Below are 23,207 nucleotides of genomic sequence, written 5' to 3'. Positions count from 1 at the left end.
TAAATAATTTCTAAGTAGGCCTACGCATGCATTCTGCACTTCTGTTTGTTGAATTATGTTGTTGGAACAGGTACAATTTTAAAAAGATTAAAACTTTTAAAATTTTATAAGCTGTGTAATATTTAGCATCTCCAGAGTATTTTTCTTTAATTACTGGAAAAAGAGGCAAAATGGCTCTTTTGACAATTAAGGAGAGCACATTTATTGGGCAGTTTCTTCACACAAAATGGGCCAAAAAAGCCTGATTCTGAAAAGTCAAACATTGTCTTTAAGAGGGATCCATTGACAACCTACCTGGAGTGTGCAGAAGAAGAAGGTGTTCATGCTCAGAGCCACAGCCAAGACACAGTTGAAAGGTCAAGCCTGGGCCGAGAAGGCCTAAACAATGGAAACACAATCATTAACACATGGTACCAAACTGAATGGTACTGCTAGGTGGACACTTACTTCCTGTAGGCATCCAATGGAGAGTCTTCATGTCAACACACACACAACACGCATACACATATCCTTGCACACACACAAATAAGGCAGGTGTTTTGAAAAAAATGCAAAATAGTTTTACTGTGAAGGTCAATATTTCCACGATCAGGTGACTTTAAAGTGAGCAAAACACTAAGGGCATAAAGTATGTTACGCTGACACACAAACAGTACTAAAAGAAAAGGAAAATGGACGCACAAACACTCTAAACGTGTATGCTGGCAGTCTGTTTTTAGTTTTGGTTCAGTCCATTCTCACGATGTGTTGGTGTCCTGCGTGTGTGCAGTACAGACACAAGATGGCCGTTGTCTCAACCTCCGCCTCAGGCCTTGGGAGAAGACGCCCACGTCCTCCATCAGAACCGAGAAAGACACACTCTGGAAGACACAACCGGTGTGTTTGGGTCAAGTCCAGAGCCACACAAGTCAACAGTCAGATCATGTGACCACATGAGTGGATCACTCCCTAATTAAGGACATAGCCATCTTTTATAGCAGGCTTTTTTTCATCGGAGCCTGAAAACCTTCTTCTATTGTTTGGAAACACTTAGCCTTCCCGATGAGTTCGTCCAACTGCCTATAAGGCGCCAGCATTCAAACGTACTGCAAGCATTATATCCCATCCTCTTTCTGCTTTGAGTATGTAATGTACACCGGAGGTAAAATGCCCATGTGCACTAGTTATGTTTGTTGTCAGCTAATGAGCTAATGAATTTGACAAAGTTTAGCTCCCAATGTTAGCTACTGTTGAAACAACGTGAATGTAAATTGTTGATTGTCTCTCTGAGACTGCTTGTGTGTGTGTGTGTGTGTGTGTGTGTGGGTGTGTGTGTGTGTGTGTGTGTGTGTGTGCATGCTACACACATATATGTGTGTACTAGGCAGCTGTGAGTGACCAATCATCGTTCTAATCTTGTGACATCTTGCATGCTTCAGAACTACTACTAATCGTTTAAATATGTATTTCGGAAAACGCTATTACTAAGGTAGTCCATCATACCGGCAAAAACGTTCAGGAAACAACCAAAAAACGCCACAAAGCCACCATTCTCGGCATTTGCTAAACTTTTGCATTTGCATACCACCACCTACTGTACCGGAATGTAGACACGTTGTGCACATGCGCAGTGACAACAAGAAATTATGCCGTTTTCAAGTTACAGGCGATGGATTTGGCTGTCAGAGAAGAAACTGTGCAACTTTTGCACAAGTCTGTTGGTGGATCCTGACAGCGTAGAGCAAACACTATGTTCAACGGGTATCGAAAGGCTTGGACGAATGCCAGATGAAGAGGGGGACACGGCAAGCACACCAAAAGAGAGAGAGAGAGCCCGACGACGTGTGTGACGAAGGAATATTAACGCTGATCAATTCTGACATGGAAAAAGAAGACTTTTGTGGTTTTAGTTCCCAAGAGGACGGCAATGAATGACTTTTCGGGTAGGCTACTGTCATCTATGTTACATGCACTATTCGGCATTGTTTAACTAGCCGTCTACTGTTCTGCACTGTTAAAGTAGCCGTGTTGCACCACTGTTTGGCACGCACTGTTTGAAAAAAAAGCATTTATTTTATTAAAAGCTTAAAAAATCTTTCTGTGTAACATCTTTCTGTGCACTAAATATTTCTTTTTATGACACCTGCATACACCTGCATCTTATAGTCCGGTGTGGCTTATACAGTATATGTATAACCGGGGCTGCACAGTGGACGAGTAGTTAGCATGTTGGCCACACAGTCAGGAGATCGGGAAAACCCTGGTTCGAATCTTCGCTTGGGCATCTCTGTGTGGTGTTTGCATGTTCTCCCCGTGTGTGGGGGGGTTTTCTCCGGTACTCCGGTTTCCTCCCACATTCCAAAAACATGCATGTTAGGTTAATTGGTGAGTCTAAATTGTCCATAGGTATGAATGTGAGTGTGAATGGTTGTTTATGTGTCCTGCAATTGACTGGCAACCAGTCCAGGGTGTACCCCGCCTCTCGCCCAAAGTCAGCTGGGATAGGATTCAGCATACGCTGGTGAGGATAAGCGGCATAGAAAATGGATGGATGGATAATCATTCACACTCTTCAAACTGTCTGCATCGTTGCACTTAAAAGATGCATACTATTATATTTTATTTCTTTTTTTTATTATTTGTATTTTTTGTTTGAGAAATGCAGAATTACCTGCTTGCAGTTTGTTTATGTTCCATTTAAAAAAAAAATCAAGCACAAGCACAAAAGCTAAGCATTTTTATGTTTTATGTTTTGTTCTGTACTGTACCCAAAATGAACGGACCTTTAAACCGAACCGAACCACTGAATATGGCATAGAGTTTTCCTTGTTCTGATTTGATCTTGTAAGCGTCTTTTTCTAGATGTTTACTTTCTAGCAAAAAGTCAATAGTGTTCATGCAGAACTTTCATGCATTGTTAAGTGCCGCTTTGTAGCCTTAAATAAAAGCATAATGCCTGCAGTATTCTATTTTTACTGTGACAACGACAGATCTTGATTTGATATGAAACAATCATTCCTGAGGTTTAAAAGAATTGAGATTAGATAACAATCACATTGCTTCAAGCAAGTTGATAAGTTTGAGCTCACAAGGCAACTTTTCATGACACAAAAGTGTGGTGTAAAATTGCAGGGTTGGTTCAGTGAAGGGGCATTTGGAGGACGGAGAGCGGATGGATGCAGGGTGAAAGGTCAAGGAGCAGGTGCAAAATGGGGGGTCAAAGATTAAAACATCTGCTCAGGTGTTACAAACCTATCATCTACAGTTGCCACGGTTACTCTGTGTCATCACCAAGCAGCTTGCCGCTCTCCAGGTCGGTAGACAAGGAGGTGCCCGAGGAGGAGGTGGAGCCACGCCGCTGAAACTGGCGGGACTGCACCCCGTAAAAGAAACAAAAGGCCTGACAGCCAGCAGCATGCAGAGACACACAAACATGGAGAAGCATGCGGTTATTGCCAGCACTTCCTGTTGCTGCGGGGCCCCACCATCACCACCATCTCCTCCCCACCCCAGCTCACCTCCTCAATGTCTGCGTTCCGGCGAGCCTTATATATGAACTCGCCAATGGCCACGAACACAGACAGGACCAGGCCGGCGGCAAGCACGATGAAGATGCCGCCAATGTTTTCCACACCCAAAGCGTTGGCCTCCTTGTTGTCCTCCTCCGGGCAGCCGTTGCCTCGCCACCACTTCTCCTTCATCATGTGCAGCTTTCCTTCCTCCTGAAGCTGCAGGATGGCGATGGTCACCTTGTCTCTGTACGGAGAACCTGGACCAGCAGAGCCACAGCTCTTAATCAATGAGTCAATCAATCAGAGGTTGGACTAGAGTGTTAGTGATGCCTGAAAAGTTATTTTGCTTAGGCTGGACCCTGAACCTCTGATTTAATAACTTTTGTTGTTCTTCCTCACCGATGGGCGTTCCCACTCCGTAGCCCTTGGAGTCAATGAGTCCTCCTATCTGCGTGAGGTTACAGTTCCTCTGGCTGATGTACTCAATGCTGGTGGACTCCATCAACATGGCGTAGTCGGTGGTGAGGACACGCGTGATGCCCTCCCGGTTGTTCTTGACCAGTGCTGTGTTCTTCCTGCTGCTCATGAAGGCCCACATCTTCTCGTAGGTGGAGATCTTGGATTTCTGGCACACACACACACGCACACAGACACACATATAAACAGATAAAAACACGAGGCGAGTGTGTGCGTGTGTGTGTTAAGTCAGACAAAATGGGGCAGCTGTGCTCTAAATCTCATCCAGCTGATTCAATTTGTTCGAGCCATCAAACACAGGCCGTGTCTTCTTATCCAGGCGCTAGTAATCACAGGCTGCAATCTGCCAGGATAAAGCCCAGCGTGGGTCACCCCTGCTGGGCCCAGAGGGGTGGTACCAGTGGACAGAGGATAACAGGGTAAATAAAATTAGCACTGAAGTGACCTCGTGGCGCAACGGTAGCGCGTCTGACTCCAGATCAGAAGGTTGCGTGTTCAAATCACGTCGGGGTCATTTGTTTATTAAATTTCGATGTGTAAAGACAAGAGTTTTATTCTGGATTGCATTAGAATGTGTACCTACTGAAGGGGCTATTACTGCGTGGCCATGTCAACACCAAACAGGAGCCCACCTTGAAAAAGGTCATGGTGGATCCGTCCCTCACTGCACCGTATTCAATCCTGGTTTGCTTAGCCAGGTCGTCGGCCGAGTCGATGGGCGCGTCCATCCTCTCCACGGTGAGGAAGGCGGCCAAGTTGGCCGTGTAGGAGGAGATGATGATCAAGGTGAAGAACCACCAGATGCCCCCGACGATACGCGTGGACAGAGCCTTCGGCATCAGCTCGGAACCTGACACAAGACAACGTGGCGTAATGCTAATTGTGGTCATAGAAAGTAGTGTTAGCACAACTGTTTTGATCATCACAAGACACCAAAACACTACTAACATAGATTTAACTTGCAGGATACACTACTTAAAAAATCAGAGACGGTTTCAAGCTTGCAACTTAGTGTTTGAGGAAGGCCATTGTCTGACATTTAACATTTAACTACACCTATCACCATAGGTTTAGCTGTGTACAACCAGGCTTAGTACATCCATAAAAAATACAAATAAAACCTGCCTTAATTGTCCTGCAAGGTGGAAATTCATAGCACTAGACAAGGATGTGAGTCAAAAATATCACTTTTTCTAAATGAAAAACATTTGCTTACGCTTGACAACGTTGGTCATCTTGGGGAAGCAAGCAAGCTAGCATTAACAGCTAATTGTCATCATAGCTGACCTTCAGCATTTTTAACCTGTCGTTATCCACTCAAAAATGATCACAGTCAACAAATAACACTTGGACACATCTTGTGAAACATTTTAAATCTTCACTAAGAATTAGTAGCACCGTTTAGATAGTTATATCAAGTTAACAGTCTGAGCTAGCTTCAACCATTAGCTGATGTAAACATGTAAACCATCAATAAGAAGCAACACTTTTACATGACTATTGTTGTAACCAAAGTCTGAAAGTGGCGCCGTGTTAGTAGTTTATTTTGCTCCTGTGTTTACCGTGAGATAATAATACCTTGACGCATGAGAGCACCGACACCAAACCAGAAGCTGTTGAGCAAAGTGAAATTGTTTTGGATGAGAGTGGAGGATGGGTTGCATGGATGTGGGTTGTACCACTCATATGGAGTAAACCTGCAATTCATAAAGGAAAAAATGCTGTTAAATCACAGAGCTCCATTCCCCGGTGTTGTGCATCTATGCAGTCCCACGCTGTTACCTGGCGATGACAAAGAGTACACAGCTGACCCCCGTGCAGGCCAGCAGCACGTACATCCAGATGTCAGCAGACAGAGGATTAAGGAAGGAGAACACGCCCGGGTTGGTGCCGTTGGGTTTGCGGTACAGGATGCTGATGCCCAGCGTCATGAAGGGCTTGGAGAAGTCGATGACCTTCTCCCGAACGTAGGTGATGGTCAAGGGTGCCACAGCCAGGTCGGCCACCTGGAGGAGGAGGAGGAAGGAGGAAGATGAAGGTTAATGTAAGGCTTAATGCAGGGGTGTCAAAGTCTGGCCCGCAGCTCTTTTTTATTGGCACTTTCAAAGAGTATAATTTAACAACAAAACAAAATTTAAAAAAAACAACAGCAAAAATGGGAAAAATCAGAAGTCATTTTACAAGAATACAAAGAAAATTAAAAGAAAAAAGTTGTAATCAAATGAGAAAAAGTTTTAATTTTTACAAAAATAATGTAATATTAGGAGAAAAATAATGTTATTTTAGCATAAACTTGAAATATTTTAAAAAATACATTTAAAAAAAAGATCAGAATAAAGTCAAAATATTCAGAGAAAAAAAAGTCATATTCCAATGACAAAAAAAAATCACAATTTTATCAGAATAAACTCTGAATATTACCAAGATAAATAATATCATTTTAGTAGCATAGACTTGAAATATTAAAGAAAAAATATGTTACATTTTAAAAGTTGTAACACTATGAGAAACAAACAAAACAAGATAAAGTTGTAATTTTTGGTAAATTAGGTAATAAAATAAAATAATATTATGAGAATAACGTCAAAATAGGCCGCACGGTGGTCTAGTGGTTAGCATGTTGGCCACACAGTCACAGTCAGGAGATCGAGAAGACCTGAGTTCAAATCTCTGAATTTTGTGTGTGGAGTTTGCATGTTCTGCCCGTGCGTGCGTGGGTTTTCTCCGGGTACTCCGGTTTCCTCCCACATTCCAAAAACATGCATGTTAGGTGAATTGGAGACTCTAAATTGTCCATAGGTATGAATGTGAGTGTGAATGGTTGTTTGTCCTGCGATTTGCTGCCGACTAGTCCAGGGTGTACCCCACCTGTCGCCCGAAGTTAGCTGGGATAGGCTCTAGCATACCCCCGTGACCCTGATCAGGAGAAGCGGCATACAAAATGGATGGATGGATGTCAAAACATTACAAAAGAAAACTGATTATTAAGAAGAAAGTCGAACTATATGGAAAACTACAAAGAAACAATAACAGCAAAAATGGGAAAAAACAAGAAAAGACCAAAGTTCATACTAATAATACGCTTTTTCACCTACAGCAGGGGTCACCAACACGGTGCCCACGGGCACCAGGTCGCTCATAAGAACCACATGAGTTGCCTGTTCTAAAAATAGCTCAAATAGCGCCACTTACCAGTGAGCTGCACCTCAAGAAAGAAAAATAAATAGTTCAACGATCAGTATTGTGCGCATGACCAAAACATAGCGTTTGTGGCGATCATACAAACATAGAGGATTCAAGCTGGCGGGCGCAGCGAAAATGAGATGACGGACTGATGGCAGAAGAAAGAAAGAAAACATCTAATTTCCACGATGAATTGGAGGTAGAGTTTTTTTTTTTACCGCTGTGAAAGGAGCCTGCGTGCGTCTCATTTGCGGGAAGACTGCAGCAACGGCAAAGGCGCACAATGTGGAGAGACATTTTACAACGTGTCACACACGCTAGGAGCAGAAAGAGGCCGCCAGTTAAAGGCAGCTTTGTGCAAACAGCAGTCTTTTTTCAGGAGACCAGTTAAAAACTCCCAAAAAGCAACCAAAACCTCATTTAGAGCTCCGCAATTCTTGATGAAGAAAAAAAGAAGGCCTTTTCAGACGGGGAGTTTGTCAAAGAAGCAATGATGCTAATTGCTAAAACTGCACTTGAAGACGAGAAATATGGATGCGATGTGATCGCCACTCTCTCCGGCGTTCAACGGGGGGCAACTACGATGGTAAGAAGAATGTTAAATGTGTTTGTGAAATGTAGCATTTGATCATGTTAAAAATGCTGCAGTTTTGGTGTCAAGTTCAAAATCTAATCAAATTTGTTTAAGAATCTGAAAGTTCATTTTTGTATATTACATGATTTATTATTTGTACAAACATGGTGCAAAGTAAGTCATGATTGGTGGCTAGTGAAAATGGGACATTGTGATTTCCTAGGACTGTTGTTTGCAAAACACTTGCACTTAGAGAAAATATAGACATAAAGTGTTTCATATTGATATATATCTGTTTCTTTTCTTATTAAATTGATATTTATTGTGAGAAATTAACATGATCGGTATCTTCTCATAAATGAGCATCATTAATTATTAATAATAACATATAGTTAAAGGTGAACTGAGCAAATTGGCTATTTCAGAAGTGGGTATCAGACTGGTAGCCCTTGGCATTAATCAGTACCCAAGGAGTAGCTCTCGCTTTCAAAAAGGTTGGTGAGATGCATTTTTTTCTTGAAATACACAGTAAATAACCTCTTAGCATACAGTATCTAAATGTGTTGGTTTACAAAATATCAAAGTGGCCCTTGCATCCTTTCATTTTTCAGTGTGCGGCCCTCAGTGGAAAAAGTTTGGACACCCCCGCCTTAATCCCACCCATGCAAATGAATGATGCTTGCCCAGGATTAAAATGAACACTATGACAATAACAACAACGCTAAAATGGCCGACTCACGTGGTCGATGAGCTCGCGGACCATGCCGTTCCACTCTCCTTTGTCGTTCTGTGCGCCGTACTTGCCGTCGGCCACCAGGCGGACTTCGTAGGTGAAGCCCAGGATGTTGGAGAGCTCCTTGAGGAGGTCCAGGCAGTATCCCTCAAAGCGGTCATTGCCGGACAGCTCCTTGTCTGACTTCTTGTACATCACGTATGGATTCTCCTGCAGCGTAAAATAACATTGTCCTTTTTTTAGGCAGCACATAAAGCGTTTCCCATACATTCATTTGCGGCGGCCCCCATCTTGGCCAATTAGAATCCTGAAAAAGCAACCACAAATGACTTGGTTGCGCATTGTAACACACCAGTTCATTAATATTGTGCTATATTATATGTACAATGATGTGTACATTATCTTTAAAACCAACACACACTTACATGGTGTCCAGGAAACATCATGAATGTTTTGCGTCGCTCACTACACAACATAAAGACTTGAGATAATGTCGTTATGGCCAATTATGTAAATTAGACGAAATAGCTACAAATGCCTCAGGCAGACTGCAGACCTGTGGGCAACATTGTATATACAACATGTACAATCACTGGACACGTAATTAGGTACACATTCAAATGCCATCCAATGCGAAAATGCTGCCGTAAAAAGATAACAGTGCTCACTTTAGATTGACACTGTCATTTCACAATATACAGTATTGATTATTGTGCTAAACACTTTCCTAATATTTTGATTAGGTAATTTTGCTATATGAAAAGGTCAAAATATCAGAAACGGCTCTCAGTACGGTGCAGCAAGGTTGTACAACCGCAACAAAAAACATGTTGTTACTATAAGTTCAACTTGAAAATGAAGTAAATCCAAAGTGGCCAGGGCTAAATGCTGCAAAAATGAGTTAATTTAAGGACTACCAGGCTAGTAAGTACATGACAGCATATCCTAGCAATCTCCAGATACCATGCAAACTAATAAATAACAACAATTAATGTTCTAATACGGCTCGTGTTTAATTTTGTCTGGGGAACATGTAAAAACCACACTTTAGACACCCCTGTTCTAAAGTGTCTACAGGTGTACCTAATGAAATGTCTCTGTCGATGAAAATAAAGACTATTCATAATTTGTCTCTTGGCTTGTGTCCTCTCTTTCACCCTCCTCACCAGGATGGTGGTGACAATCAGCGTCCTGTTGGCGAGGGAGTCGGTCACGTTCACGTTCTTCTCCCGCGTGGACTTCTCGATGAGGTTCATGCCTTTGTACGAGTTCCACACGGCGATCTGGAAGGCACAAAAGTGGCTTTAAATGTACACCCGTTGCACGGGGACGACAATACCACAGTTCATTGGGAAGTGAATGGTGCAGCGGGAATAGGAAGTGTCAATCATGTCCCTGCAGGGAACGGAGCGTGTGGCGGGGTCACGTGAGGTCAGTGAATGAGTGGACAATGGCAGGAGGCGACATAATCCACACTCTTGGTTTCACACTGGATCAGACGTCTGACAGCTGCTGGACCCTCAAATCCCCTCACTGCTAAAGAGCAACGATGTCATATTGTTAAGAACATGAAACAAGTGCACTTTTACAGTCAATGAAGGCAGAGACAGGGTGTCTTCTACTGTCTGCCAGAGTAACATCTGTCTACTATTTTTACATGGAGACCCATTCCTTGTACCATGATGTTTCTGACTGAACGTGGCTCTACAGGAAGTGCCATTTCCACTTTTTTTAAACCGTTTCAACAATCTATGACAAACGTATCGGGTCGCACCACCATTCTAATCAATGAATGAATTCATATACAGTAAGTTTGGACCAGAGTTCTTACTTGTTACTTCTGCATCTTAACAAGACATGTTGGACATTTGTATGCTGTTGGGACACTTTGGAGAAGACCCCTTTTCTGTCTCTTGTGAACAAAAGTATGATTGGATGAGTTTGGTGTGAAAACTCTCTAACCTCTGACCTCACAAATGCTCTTCTGGACGAGTGGCCAAAATAAAATTGCACTTTTTCAACAGGACGAGAATGTAACAATGTCCAAGCATGGTCCTCAATTGTCCTGTACTGTACTTTCAGCCAGCAGGGTGCATACTGTATATGCATGCCATCTAGGGATTGCTATTACGTGTTGTGATGTATTATCTTTAATACTTGAGCTTGTAATAATATGTCTTCTTATGCTAAAAGCAACAATAGAATTTGACATATTTTGTACATTTTTTCAGAAAGCCTCAAATGTGTCAAACTTGTCGATCCTCTGACAAGGGTCTTGTTTTCAAATAGGCAAGGGCTAAATCAGTTCTCAGTCAGAAAAGGGTGGATTTCTCCCATCGGGTTGGGAATGAGGTCCTGCCCCAGGTGGACGAGTTCAAGTATCTTGGGGTCTTGTTCACGAGTGAGTGAAGGTTGGAGCGTGAGGTCGACAGACGGATCGGCGCAGCATCTGCAGTAATGCAGTCTCTGTACCAGACCGTCGTGGCGAAGAGAGAGCTGAGCCGAAAGGCAAAGCTCTCAATTTACCGATCGATCTATGTTCTCACCCTCACCATATAACGGTAGTCATGAGCTTTGGATTGTGACCGATAGAACGAGATCGCGGATACAAGCGGGGGAAATGAGTTTACTCTATAGGGTAGCTGGACTCACCCTAAGAGATAGGGTGAGGAGCTTGCTCATCCAGGAGGAGCTCAGAATGGAGCCACTGCTCCTTCACATCGAGAAGAGCCGTTGAGATGGCTCAGGCATCTAGTCCAGATGCCTCCCGGACGCCTCCCTGGTGAGGTGTTTCGGTCATGCCCAGTTGGGAGAAGGCCGGAGGGATTATGTCTCACAGCTGACCTGGGACCGCCTTGGTGTCCTCCCAGTGGAGCTGGACGAGGTGACCGGGAAGTCTGGGCTTCCCTACTGAGACTGCTGCCCCCACAAACCGGACCCGGATAAGCAGAGGAAAATGGATGGATGGATTCACAGACCCACAAATTAGCAGATTTTTGGTCCAAAAGTGCTTTGGATTTTTTGCTCCAAAAATGGGCCCTTGTTCACGCAGAAACCTCATCTTATTTACCATAAATTGGTAATAATTCATTAATACATGATAATACAGGTTAATACAGGGTTGCCAACTCCCTGAAAAGTAAATAATGGACACCTACAGTATATGGCAGGGCCGGCCGAAACGGCCTCTTTTATTGGTGTGATACAATTTTTGTGTCAAGCCTGAATTTAATTAGATGCATATTTACATGGAATAAATGGGAAACAAATGTTTTTATGAACATACAGTATATATATATATATATATATATATATATATATATATATATATATATATATATATATATATATATATAGACAAGAGACATATATATATATATATATATATATATATATATATAATTTTTTTTTATTTTTATTTTTTCATTAATTTTTCTTGGTGTGTTATGTCTCCCTTGTAGCTCGGAGCTCCAAACTAACCCCATTGCTTGAAGAAGCTAGGCGGATAACTCCAGCTTGCTGACTAGATGCCGCCAAATTGAGGCAGAGTGAGTAAGGCAAAGATTTCGCCTGTCAGTCAATCAGGCCGACAGTCAATCCAGCCTCAAAACTTGCATTGCAGCGAGGTGAAGACAAGTTACACAAGATACAATGGTAAGTCATGACTGGAAATACAACAGACAATCAGTGTGGATTATGTAGATGCGGCTTAAAAAAACGCCTTCTCTATCTTGCTAGCGTCTAGTGCTAGTTCAACTAGTTCATGGATCATCTTACATTACCATTCATTAGTAGGGCTGTCACGAGATCTCACAAGATCAAAACACAAAGGGATTTCTCATTCATAAAAAATACTGTCTTGCGATAATTAACAAATAAACGAATCACATAATAAATGAAAATGAATCGGATAATTTTGTCCGCAGCCAGATATTGCCATGTGCATGCGTGTCTGTTTTCCTTGTCTCTCACCTCCAAACAGACAGGAAGAGCATTCACTCTGTGCATTGGTTCAGCACCTACACGCTCCGTTGAACAACAGCAAACAGAGTGAGACTTCATGTCAGTCATATAGTCGCTTTGTCTCTGTGAGGAGAGGCGGGGCCACTAGCATACACACAGCAAGAGAGTCGTGCCTTGTGAGGAGCAATGCAAGGTAATGTAGTAAAAGTTATGCGGAAAAAAGATGATTGCAAAGCCAAAAGCCACAGCCCCCATGTGGGCATATTAATAACAAGCAAGGTGAGCCCATCAACACGAACAAGCCAATATGCTGAATTTGTTCGAAAGTGGTGGCAACGTGAAAAAACAAACTTGCACATGTAAACATATCCACCTGACCCAGTTTTCCCATCTGGAAAAAAACTCACGATGCCAACACAGAACATGGAACAAAAGCACAGAGGACACGGTGTCGATTCTCCTTAACCTTGTGGGTCCTGCCAAGAGGATACCAGTGAGACACACGGACACACCAACACAAACAACCACCATCTGATTAGCTTGTCCGTAGAGCCACAGGAGTTTAGCATAATCAACAAGAGGAAATGGGAGGAGCCCCAGCCCCAACCTCCACCGGTCTCATTGCTGCTATCAGACAAATTGTCACTGAGTCGTCTGATCGGCAAAGTAAATACAAACGGAACACTACAAAATGGTGTACGTTCACAGAGAATGTGGTTTAATACATCGCCAAAGAAATGCTGCTCTTTACTACAATTGAAAAGCCAGCATTTCAAAAAATGCTGCAAACGTTTGATAGACAGTACAAATTGCCTGTGAGAAAATACACGTCACAAATGCCAATGCCACAACTTTACAGAGCGAAAGATGACATATTAAAGGAAATATTGCATTATTCTGATATATTATCATATGTTATTATTATTATATATCGCCGTAACATTAATATTGTTTAGCGCAGGGGTCGGGAACCTATGGCTCGCGAGCCATATATGGCTCATTTGATACGCATCTGGCTCTCACACGTTTCTTAACACTATACATTTCGTTTATTTTCTTTTTTTTTGCTGACATTAACATTCCAGAAATCACAGTGTTAAAACAACGTTCAAAATATCAAACATTATAATGCATTTTAATCCCTCTATCCATTTTCTACCGCAATGCGGATGCCAACTGTCCTTCCTATATTTTCACGCCAAACACCATTACAATTGGATAATTGAGAGGTCAAGAAGTAAACGTCCCGCCTAGCTAATTGTAGCGCAAACACTTTTGACAAAGAGGATGGCGAAAAGAAAGAAAGAAACATGAGGAGTTCCATACATTTCAGCACGAATGGACAGAGGTGGAGAGAGCAGGTTTGCACGCCATGCTACATTTGCATCTAAATATCCAGCGGGGGGATGTGAGGGCGATCTGGCTGCGACATCTGTCACCCCATTGATCGCTAGGGTTGATTCGGGTGATCTGGCTGGCTAGGCGGGTGTCCCCTTCCTCCCTCACCGCTCCATGTGTGTCCCTCCCGAAGCTCAGCGCTCGGTGGCAGCGGACGACGTCCCCCCGACGGACGACCATTCATCGGTTTACCAGTAGCTGCGCTCCTCTGCTAGAACCTCCAAACAAGCTCAAGGACCATTTGTAGGAGAAACGTAGGGAAGTCAAGCTCCAAGCTTCAGACACATCCAATTGCGGCGCTGCATGTGGCAGTCTGCCTTCCTTTCTGCGATTGGCTGGCGACCAGTCCAGGGTGTACCCCGCCTGTCGCCCGAAGTCAGCTGGGATAGGCTCCAGCATGCCCCCGCGACCCTAATGAGGATGAAGCGGTATAGAAAATGGATGGATATCCAGCGGGGGACAGTCGGAAGAAGGCATGCCAAGAGCTACTGTCCACTTTGCTGGTTCTTTAGCAATAGTGAGGAGAGGAAAGACGTCCACAGATGGCCAATTTGCCAAAACATTCATGCTTGATGTGGCGAATTAACTTATCATATCTTATCTTAACTTATCATGAACCACATACTGCAGCGTGTGGGTGTTGCCGTATGGACCATGTTTGGCTCTACGTATGCATGTGAGCAGTCCTTCTCACATCTAAAAAACATCAAGACCAACCTACGATCACGTTTTAACGGATGGAAGCCTCAACGCCTGCATGAAGCTTAACCTCACCACAAAGCCATCAGCAAAAGCAGGCAGGACCAGAAGTCCCATTAATGGAAGGAAGCATTTTATTTATTGATTAGCTTCAGTATAACAACATTATTAAAAGGAATAAATGCAGAGACTTACTATATTTTAAAATTGTCGGTCTTGCCTAAAAAGGCACGCATTTAGTTGCATTCAGTGTTAAAAAAATATTGTATGGCACTCTTAGCCAAAAAGGTTCCGACCTCTGGTTTAGCGTCAATTTGTGGGACAACAAACATTTCAAAAGGCACCTGCAATGTTTTGAGACGTAGTTAAATACAAAAGTTTGTTTATCCAGTCAAATTTTTTCATTGTACTTTTCTGAAAATGTTAAAATCCCGTCTCGTCTCATCTCGTTCCCATGGACTCAATCTCACAAATGCATCGTCTCGTCTCGTTGATAAGTGCTGAGTAGCTATACATTTTATACTTTCAATGTGTTTATTACGTGTGTGAGGCATATTTAGGGTTTAAACCTGGATTGTGGCAACTGAATGGCAACTGAAGAAAGAAGGTGAGCGATATGGAACTGAATCTAATCTAATAATTACAAGAGTCACTTCGAATGCAAATGCTGATCGGAACTTCAATGTCAATCTTAGCTAGCAGGAGTGTTGGAGGGGGAGGAGTGAGCCCTATGTCAAAAATAAACATTTTTATGGGCGAATCAATTGCGTGCGTTTTTTCGCCATTGGGTGGTGGTCCCGAAAGGTAACCCCCATGCTATTATACTACAAGTAGTTCCACTTTCTGGCTTGGTTATACAACCAGTGGACCAAGAGGAGTACTCACTTGAACATGTGCAAATAAAATGTTACCTTTGAAAGCCAAAGTAGGCCAAGACTGATGAAAACAACACAAAAATCATCCACTTTTAAAAGCAAAAATGTTCTGTCAAGAGGCCTTCACATCTTCCCGAGCGGCACAACAACTAAACAGTGCAGCAGCAGACAACTGATAATTCATTTTTCATGAGCACAGTCTTTTATGTGGTGTTTGCTATGGAGGAGGTATTTCCTCTGAGGGTAGAAACAGTAAAAAAGGGTTGAATCAAAAAAAAGAACACGTCACCTTCAAAGCTGCTTTCAGCTTCTGACAGGCCGGTCAATCAATAGAAACGTCAAACAAACAAAAACCGGCTGCTAGACCCATCCAACCATTTTCTGTGCCGCTTATCATCACTAGGGTTGAGGGGGTATGCTGAAGCCTATCCCAGCTGACTTTCCAGTCATACTTTTGTACACACTGGTCTGGTCGCCAGCCAATCGCAGGGCACATATAGACAAACAACAATTCACACTCACATTCATACCTATGGACAATTTAGAGTCGGCAATTAACCTAACATGCATGTTTTTGGAATGTGGGAGGAAACCGGAGTACCGGAGAAAACCCCCCCACACACGGGAGAACATGCAAACTCCACACAGAGATGCCCAAGCGGAGATTCGAACCCAGGTCTTCCCAATACCCTGACTGTGTGGCCAACATGCTAACCACTCATCCACTGTGCAGCCCCAGCTGCTAGACCATCATACTAAATACGATTCCCACCATAGTACACTATAAAGTGTGCTTTACTGCATCCACTTGTGGAGTGTGTCTGTGACAATTTGTGTCCATCTGTAATGTCAAAGGTCACTGATGCTGGACATGTTCCTCTTCCACACCAAACTCATCTGAAACGAGTCTTCCCCAAAGCGTTCCCACAAAGTTGGAAACGCAGAGTGGTCCAAAATGTCTTGCAAAGATGAACAATTAAGATTCAGGGACAGCTAAAGACCCGTGCAACCTCTCATTGTCCCGACATTTCGTCCTGGTATGTCCAAAGTGCGTACCGTTATTTGTTTTTTGTTTTTCCACTGACCATTGTCGAGGAAAAGGCTTCTTGAGACGTCATCTGTACTTCAGAAGTACAGATGACGTCTCAAGAAGCCTTTTCCTCGATGGACAACTCCTGTACGACTGAGAGCCTACACAGACGCACTGACCATTGTAAAACTAAAATCAATGTCACATCCCACTTTTGCACGCTGCCCTTAATTTTTTTCCTCATCATCACTTTACAGCCGGTGATATCGGAAGCAACGAGACACAGCTGCAGCCGCTTCCCAATGAGTAGTTTTAAAAAGCTGCAGCAGGAAGACGCCAGACGGTGAGTAATGTATCCCTGTCTCGCCCTCCTCCACTTCTCTATGATGGTCTAGTATTTGTAGATGTGTAATTTTCTATCCTATATTAAGCTTAATTCTCTCACCGATTCCTCCTCTTCCTGCCATTTTTGTTGCTTCCTGTTGCCTGTATAGCAATTCTTGAGTTGTTGCTTTTGCTTGTTTTTTTTCTTTAATCTACTGTGAGTACCTGATTTTTGTATTTTGTATCTTTGCCAATTCTGCCTCAGTCTCTGCTCCCCATGGTCCAATCCTAAAAAAAATATCACAATGACTTGATTATTAATGAGATGTATGATTAGATATTACACTAATTAGCTTTGTCAACTATAAAACAAAGCTAAGACGTTTTGTTCCAATAGTTCAGCATATATTGACCTACACTGGATAGCTATTAGCTTATTCAATGTACAAAATGTATCAAGTGGCCCCCATCCTTCAATTTTTATGTATGCGTTCCTCAGTGGAAAAAGTTTGGTCACCCCAGCTTTAGTCCATATAGTGTGAAAGGTGAAAGTGCGTGAGTCAAAGGAGGAAGAAGGAGGAGGAGGATCAACAAGGTCAGGAGAGGCTTTTTGAGCAAAGTGGAAGCAAACCTTGATCCACCTCTTGGTGAGGCGACTTCCAGCCTCCATAACACCCTGGGTGACAGTGAGATTATGCGGATCATTAATTCATATTCATGACTGATAGTAACATGGCATGGCAAAATGGAGCAAAGCATCATGGGAGTGCAGTCCCTCACCCTGGCAGCGCCGTCCTCTTTGAGGCTGATGATGTCCAAGTTAAAGTCTCTCCTCAGACCGTCCGACTTGTTGAGAACAATGTGACCTGTCAGTCCATCCCACTGGGCCTGCAGGGATGTCACAATATTAGGAACAGCTTTCAGTATGATGTGTCTCAGTGTGATGCAACATTGCTCAAGCTTGCATTTGAAACCTGTCCAGGGGCCTCATCTATAAAAATGCGTGTGGAATTCTGACTAAAAGTCTGTGTACGCCAGAAACCCAAAACGTGCGCACGGACAAAAATATTCAGTTATAAAAAGTGGTGTACGCACACATTCACGTAATTTTGTGGTTCATGGATTCCACCTTGAGGAGAAGTGTACGTATGCAACTCCGCCTCAAGTCACGCCCCTTTTCACGCCTCGACTTCACCATAGAAGGTCAATGCAAAGTCACTCATGAATGTGGCATCCATAATATATAAATATATAATAATTATTATTATTATAATAATAGTAAATATAAATACGATAGTCGTCATTCGGAATCATGGCTTTTTGAAGACGACGAGGACGATGAAGGGGACTTTCATGGAAATGGGGGTGGAAATACTGGAAAAAGTAGATTTGGAAGACACAGCAGTGGCGTAACCAATAAAACAAAGGCTGAGTGACAGCATGTCCAATGTCATCGCTGTGAATGGAGCAGGGCAAACCGAGGCAAAACTAAAAAAAAAAAAAAAAAAAGTGGTCAGATATCAAGGCATACATTTCCATTTTTAGTGAGCATGTTTCTACATTTTTCCTAATCGATACCCTATTTTAGATTAATATAAGCTGAGCAAAATCTGTTCAATGCAAAGGTGGACGCAAAGACTCAAAACAGGGATGAAGTTATGTGCAAAATGAATTGCTGTAATTCCGGATGGGTATTGTAAAAATATTTGGTGATAAGACAAATAAACGTTGTATTGATGACATACTTGACAGATGCAACCAGGAACTGTCCTTTTTTGATAAACTGTCCAAAGAAAAGCGAGCAATGGAGCACTGAGGACTTATTATCTCTGTGTCTTGTAAACTTAAACTTGAAGTTTGTTAGAATTAATATTAATTGAAAACATGATATTTTCATTTCCTCCCACATTCCAAAAACATGCATGTTAGGTTAATTGGAGACTCTAAATTGTCCATAGGTATGAATGTGAGTGTGAATGGTTGTTTGTCTATATGTGCCCTGCCATTGGCTGGCGACCAGTCCAGGGTGTACCCTGCCTCTCGCCCAAAGTCAGCTGGGATAGGCTCCAGCATACCCCCGCGATCCTAATGAGAGGAAGCGGCATAGAAAATGGATGGATGGATGGATTATGAAATAAAATGATGAAATATTCAAGTGCTGCGTTGTGTTTTTCATGTATATAGGATACTACACTGGTTAGTAATGGTGTTTATGATAAATGACAAATGGTATCCGTCGGTGTCATGTAAAATAACAACACTTTTCACAAATGTTTTCAAGTCAATAACGGCGTGATGTTGTCATGCTATGATGGATAAATCTTGGTTTCCACTGCGTGTTTATTTCTAACATATGATTTCACTTCAACACCTGATGTGTCATCGCCTTTTTGCCATGACTCCAAAAAGGTGCGTATGCAAAGCTTTATAGATAGGACCCTGGAGTGTCAAAAACAAAGCCAGGCAGGACCCAACATCCTCTGGGATTGACTTTGACTCTCAAACCTGGATTACGCTCCTGCGTCGTCACTACATCGTCCCTTCCAACACCTGTTGCAGCGCAGTAACGAGTTGTATCCACACAGGCAATAATGTACTATCAGCCGACCCGGGCTTAGATTGTTTTAGGAAGTGCATGTGGGTTTGGAGGGTAAGGAGCGAGTCGGCACAGAAACAAAATCCAGGCTTCAGTCTGCTTATTTAAAGCGACATCTGAACCCCTAAACGTAGTGTTCTTTGTGTGTAGTCGAGTAGTACTTTCACAAGGCTATCAATGATCAATGATAAGGACAAACACAAAATGAAAATCATAGAAACAGTTTACATTTTTTACATATTATATTTAACAAAATTTCAAAACTTCTTTTTTGCACACATGACAATTATCTATAATAATATATTCAATAAAACATTATCTATAATGATGAATGCATTGACTGATACTATTTGGTGTATTGCCGATTAATCACGTGTTGATGCAATTGAGGCAAAATGGGGTGCACTACCTAGTTGCAGCCAGCAGAGGCGCTGCTGATTCAGTTGTTTCAATATGAAACCTGAATTGAAAAGAGGATTTCAGAACAATCAGGGAGAGACTCTCCCATCCTATTAAAATTATATTTCGTAAAGATATATTTAAAAAGTTATTTTGTAAAAACTGTATTAAATCTATAAAAATAGGACTAAAAGTGTATTCATTTTCCATAGAATTGATCAAGGAAATTAAGTCCACCCCTACAATTAACTATGCTGAAATGTGAATTCAAATATTAACATTTTTAGTTTCATGATGACTGGAAGAGATTTCTTCTACAGTGGAACCTCGGGTTTCATTCGTTCCAAAAGATCAGACGAAAACAAAAACGAGGCAATTTTACCCAAAGGAAATATTGTAAATCCAATTAATCTGCTCCAGACACCCAAATACATAAAAAAATATATTTTAGGGGGAATAAATAAAGTTTTACATGCAGAAAACAATGTAAAATAATTATAAATGAGGACAAGCTGGAACTTATTATTGATGCAGAGTTCCCGTACACCCTGGTGAGACGCAATTCAATAGTGTTTCTCACCATTTTTATCAAAGTGCTGGCACTCGCAACTTTCTTTGGCGGGTTATTTTGCAGTCACACTCAATAAAAAAGGCACAGACGGTGAATCAGAAACCCATAGGGTGCGTTATTTCGCGGAACGATACCGTACAGCGCAAACGGACTAGTTGAAGACATGAAATATTACCAGACAAGAGTACGAAAACAAAAATGCTGGCGCAAATTTGACCAAATCTTGGCTGTATTTCCATTTTTTCTAAATGAGCCTGGTAGAAACGTTTGTGTTTAGTTAGCTTATTAGCTTCCATCCAGCCACTCTCTCTAGCTGTGACTCCATCAGGGCCAACGAGGTTCTGAGGAGCCGTCTGAAGCGCCACGGGTCAGGAGTTCATTTCAGACACTGAAACAAATGTGAGATGTTTTTGATCCAAATGACTGTTTCCTGGCATTAAAAATCACCAGGAGATGAATCATCAAAAGGTCGGACCATTGCGGCCTGAGGGGGAGGAGGCTCTGAAAGCGTGAAGACGAAAATATGAGCGATGGGACTGAATGATAATCCCTTCACCACGGATCAAAACCGTCTTGGATCAAATGCTTCATTCCTCTGACAGTCAAACACTTCACAACTTGCTGAAGAACTTCATAAAGAGCGTTGATCATGTTAGCTCGCAGAGGCGTTCAAATAAAAACACTTCAACATGATGACAGCCGGCAGTCAAGCTAAAAGCCAAGTGGACACCGACCTCTTTGAAGAGGTTCATGAAGCGCGGTCCAAAGCGCCACGGTTTATGGCGGTGACACTGCAGGGAGCTGACCGTCATCTGGGTGGCGCGCTGCGACGCCACGGAAACCATGAACACGGCGTCATACATCAAGGCCGCGTCCGTCTGTGAGGAAAAAAGGTCGTGATTAGAAACGAGTGAAGAGTGAACTTTTATCCATTCGAGAGAGTGTTGCCCATACATTCATTTATTTATGGTGGCCCGCCACAAATCAATTTACACCGCCACAAATAGATTTAGCACGACATATTCACCCTCCCTCATAAACCCATTATAATGGGACTGTCTGTGAATGTACTGTGCTGTCGTTCCAACGCCTATCATACCTCATATGCACCTGCTCTGAGGGAGAATAAGAAGACGTAGCAGGAGGGATCAGTGCTGCTAAAGTAGCGACTTTGTGGCTATGTTGGCGAGTTTTTTTAGGGTTTTCCTTAGGGAACGAAATGTGTGTTCATGTCTCTTTTTTGGAATTTTGCCCATCATCCACTATCAGGTGAGACATGAACATACCTTCGGAAAGCCTTCAGAAAAAACCTCCAAAAACCGTGAACAACGCCCCACTTGCATAATGTGACCTGCTTATTAACCAAGCTACAGCAGCATTGTTATGATTATTGATACCGTCATGACGCCGTCCATCAGGCCGCTGTCCTGTTTGGGTCCCTGCAATCTCTCCATGGCCCACTTGTCCATGGTGGACGCCACCCAGGGGTCATCGATGTTGAGCAGTCTGAATCCTGTCATGTTGACCCCGCTGTAGCGATACGGCTCCAAGTCCAAGGCAAACAAATCCTACAGCAGGTTAGACAGCAGGAATGTTAGCGTTAGCAATAGCATTTACGTACAGTACATGCGGGCTCTCCTGCTTGACACATCACAACATATCATAGAAATCCCTTAGCTCAAGCCAGGAACAGTCGATGAGCGTGACAACGCACCAGCGTGGTGAAGAAGAAGTGGTAGTACTCCGTCATCATTCCCATGGAGGAAAGCTGCCAAAAGGCAAAAATACAAATGAATAAAACTGTAAAGAGTTTCTTTTACACAAATATACACTTGCTTATGTAAAATATTTATTTATTTACTTCATCTAAATATATGGTTCCATGTTATAAACAAGGATATCATGAAATCATGATTTTTTTTAAACGTAGTATTTAAAGAAAACTAACATTTTCCATCCAGGTTGCTGCACATGCATGTAGTGTGTTGTCTTGTAATTAGCACACTGCTTTGTCACATTGTCGTCGCTTCAAGGAAAACTGCACTTTTTGGGGGGGAATTTTGCCCATCTTTATCTTTTATGTGCGTTCTAAAAACAGATAAAAAGAGGCAACTAAGAATGCACGTATTTGGATGCACCTATTCCATCTATAAAGCCTTCTGAAAAAAATCCCGCTCCTTTTACATGTAATGTGACCTGCATATGAACCGAGATACAGCAGCATTGTTATTATTGTATTATTGTTATTAACACTGTTATGCCGAAGAACTACTTTACTGGCGTAGTGACACCTCACCGCACCACACCACATCAGCTAGCTGCTAGCGACTTCACCACACACTCGCCAATGCTTAAAATGGTTCATGGTTCATGGTTCATGGTTTTAATTCATCTTGAACATGCATACAAGTCAAACAGTAGCACATCACACAATGCAGTTCACAGTTTTGCATGTCCAAAAAGGAGTAGGCAGAAGCAAAGCTTATTTAATCCTACCCCTCATCAGTTTCACATCAATTGCAATACATTTATTCACCTCTTGTTCTTCCAGGTATGCTTTGTAAGGCTACATGACAATGTAGTGCGATCATAACCAAGGTTTTCACTTACTAAAAGGAAGTGAAATGAGCAAAATAAGTGGTCACAGGGTGGATATAAAACCATTAAACCTTGTTGGAGGGTTCTGGAGGTGTTTTAATAGCGGGCTTTCTAGGTGGCATAGGTGTGTCCCATTATGTGCTTTCTTCGCTGTGTCTTTTTAGCTGCACAGAAAAGGGTTGTGGATGATGGGCAAAATTTTAAAAAAGTGCAGTTTTCCTTCAAGTAGTTGTCACAGTGTCAGGCACTTTTAAAGCACTTTGTCCAAAATCAACGCAATTTCCAAACCTTCGAAC

General features: G+C 42.4%; 1 protein-coding gene and 1 non-coding gene across 6 annotated transcripts in view; one reads left to right on the top strand and one right to left on the bottom strand.

Moving 5' to 3' along the window:
* Nucleotides 1-293: 293 nt before the first annotated feature.
* LOC129168708 (glutamate receptor ionotropic, kainate 1-like) overlaps nucleotides 294-23,207 on the bottom strand; it is a 28,490-nt gene continuing 5,576 nt past the window's right edge. The window contains exons 5-19 of one of the 5 annotated variants that reach the window (XR_008566319.1): nucleotides 22,028-22,081; nucleotides 21,711-21,881; nucleotides 21,048-21,191; nucleotides 17,528-17,635; nucleotides 17,379-17,423; nucleotides 9,625-9,741; nucleotides 8,465-8,668; nucleotides 5,751-5,974; nucleotides 5,547-5,665; nucleotides 4,601-4,818; nucleotides 3,891-4,116; nucleotides 3,498-3,748; nucleotides 3,232-3,379; nucleotides 448-860; nucleotides 294-378 (exon numbers count right to left, since the gene is read on the bottom strand). Coding sequence is in view for 3 of the 5 variants with exons in the window: in XM_054754277.1 (XP_054610252.1) it covers nucleotides 3,254-3,379; nucleotides 3,498-3,748; nucleotides 3,891-4,116; nucleotides 4,601-4,818; nucleotides 5,547-5,665; nucleotides 5,751-5,974; nucleotides 8,465-8,668; nucleotides 9,625-9,741; nucleotides 17,379-17,423; nucleotides 17,528-17,635; nucleotides 21,048-21,191; nucleotides 21,711-21,881; nucleotides 22,028-22,081 (2,007 nt within the window). In the remaining 2 variants the exon portion in view is untranslated. The other 4 variants (XR_008566320.1, XM_054754277.1, XM_054754280.1 and 1 more) reach the window with 4 other exon arrangements.
* On the top strand, nucleotides 4,411-4,482 carry trnaw-cca (transfer RNA tryptophan (anticodon CCA)). Its single transcript has one exon. It is a non-coding gene; the product is annotated as a tRNA-Trp (tRNA).

Source organism: Dunckerocampus dactyliophorus, chromosome 16 (genome assembly GCF_027744805.1).
Source record: "Dunckerocampus dactyliophorus isolate RoL2022-P2 chromosome 16, RoL_Ddac_1.1, whole genome shotgun sequence".
NCBI lineage: Eukaryota > Metazoa > Chordata > Actinopteri > Syngnathiformes > Syngnathidae > Dunckerocampus > Dunckerocampus dactyliophorus.
This window is presented reverse-complemented; position numbering and strand designations above follow the sequence as displayed.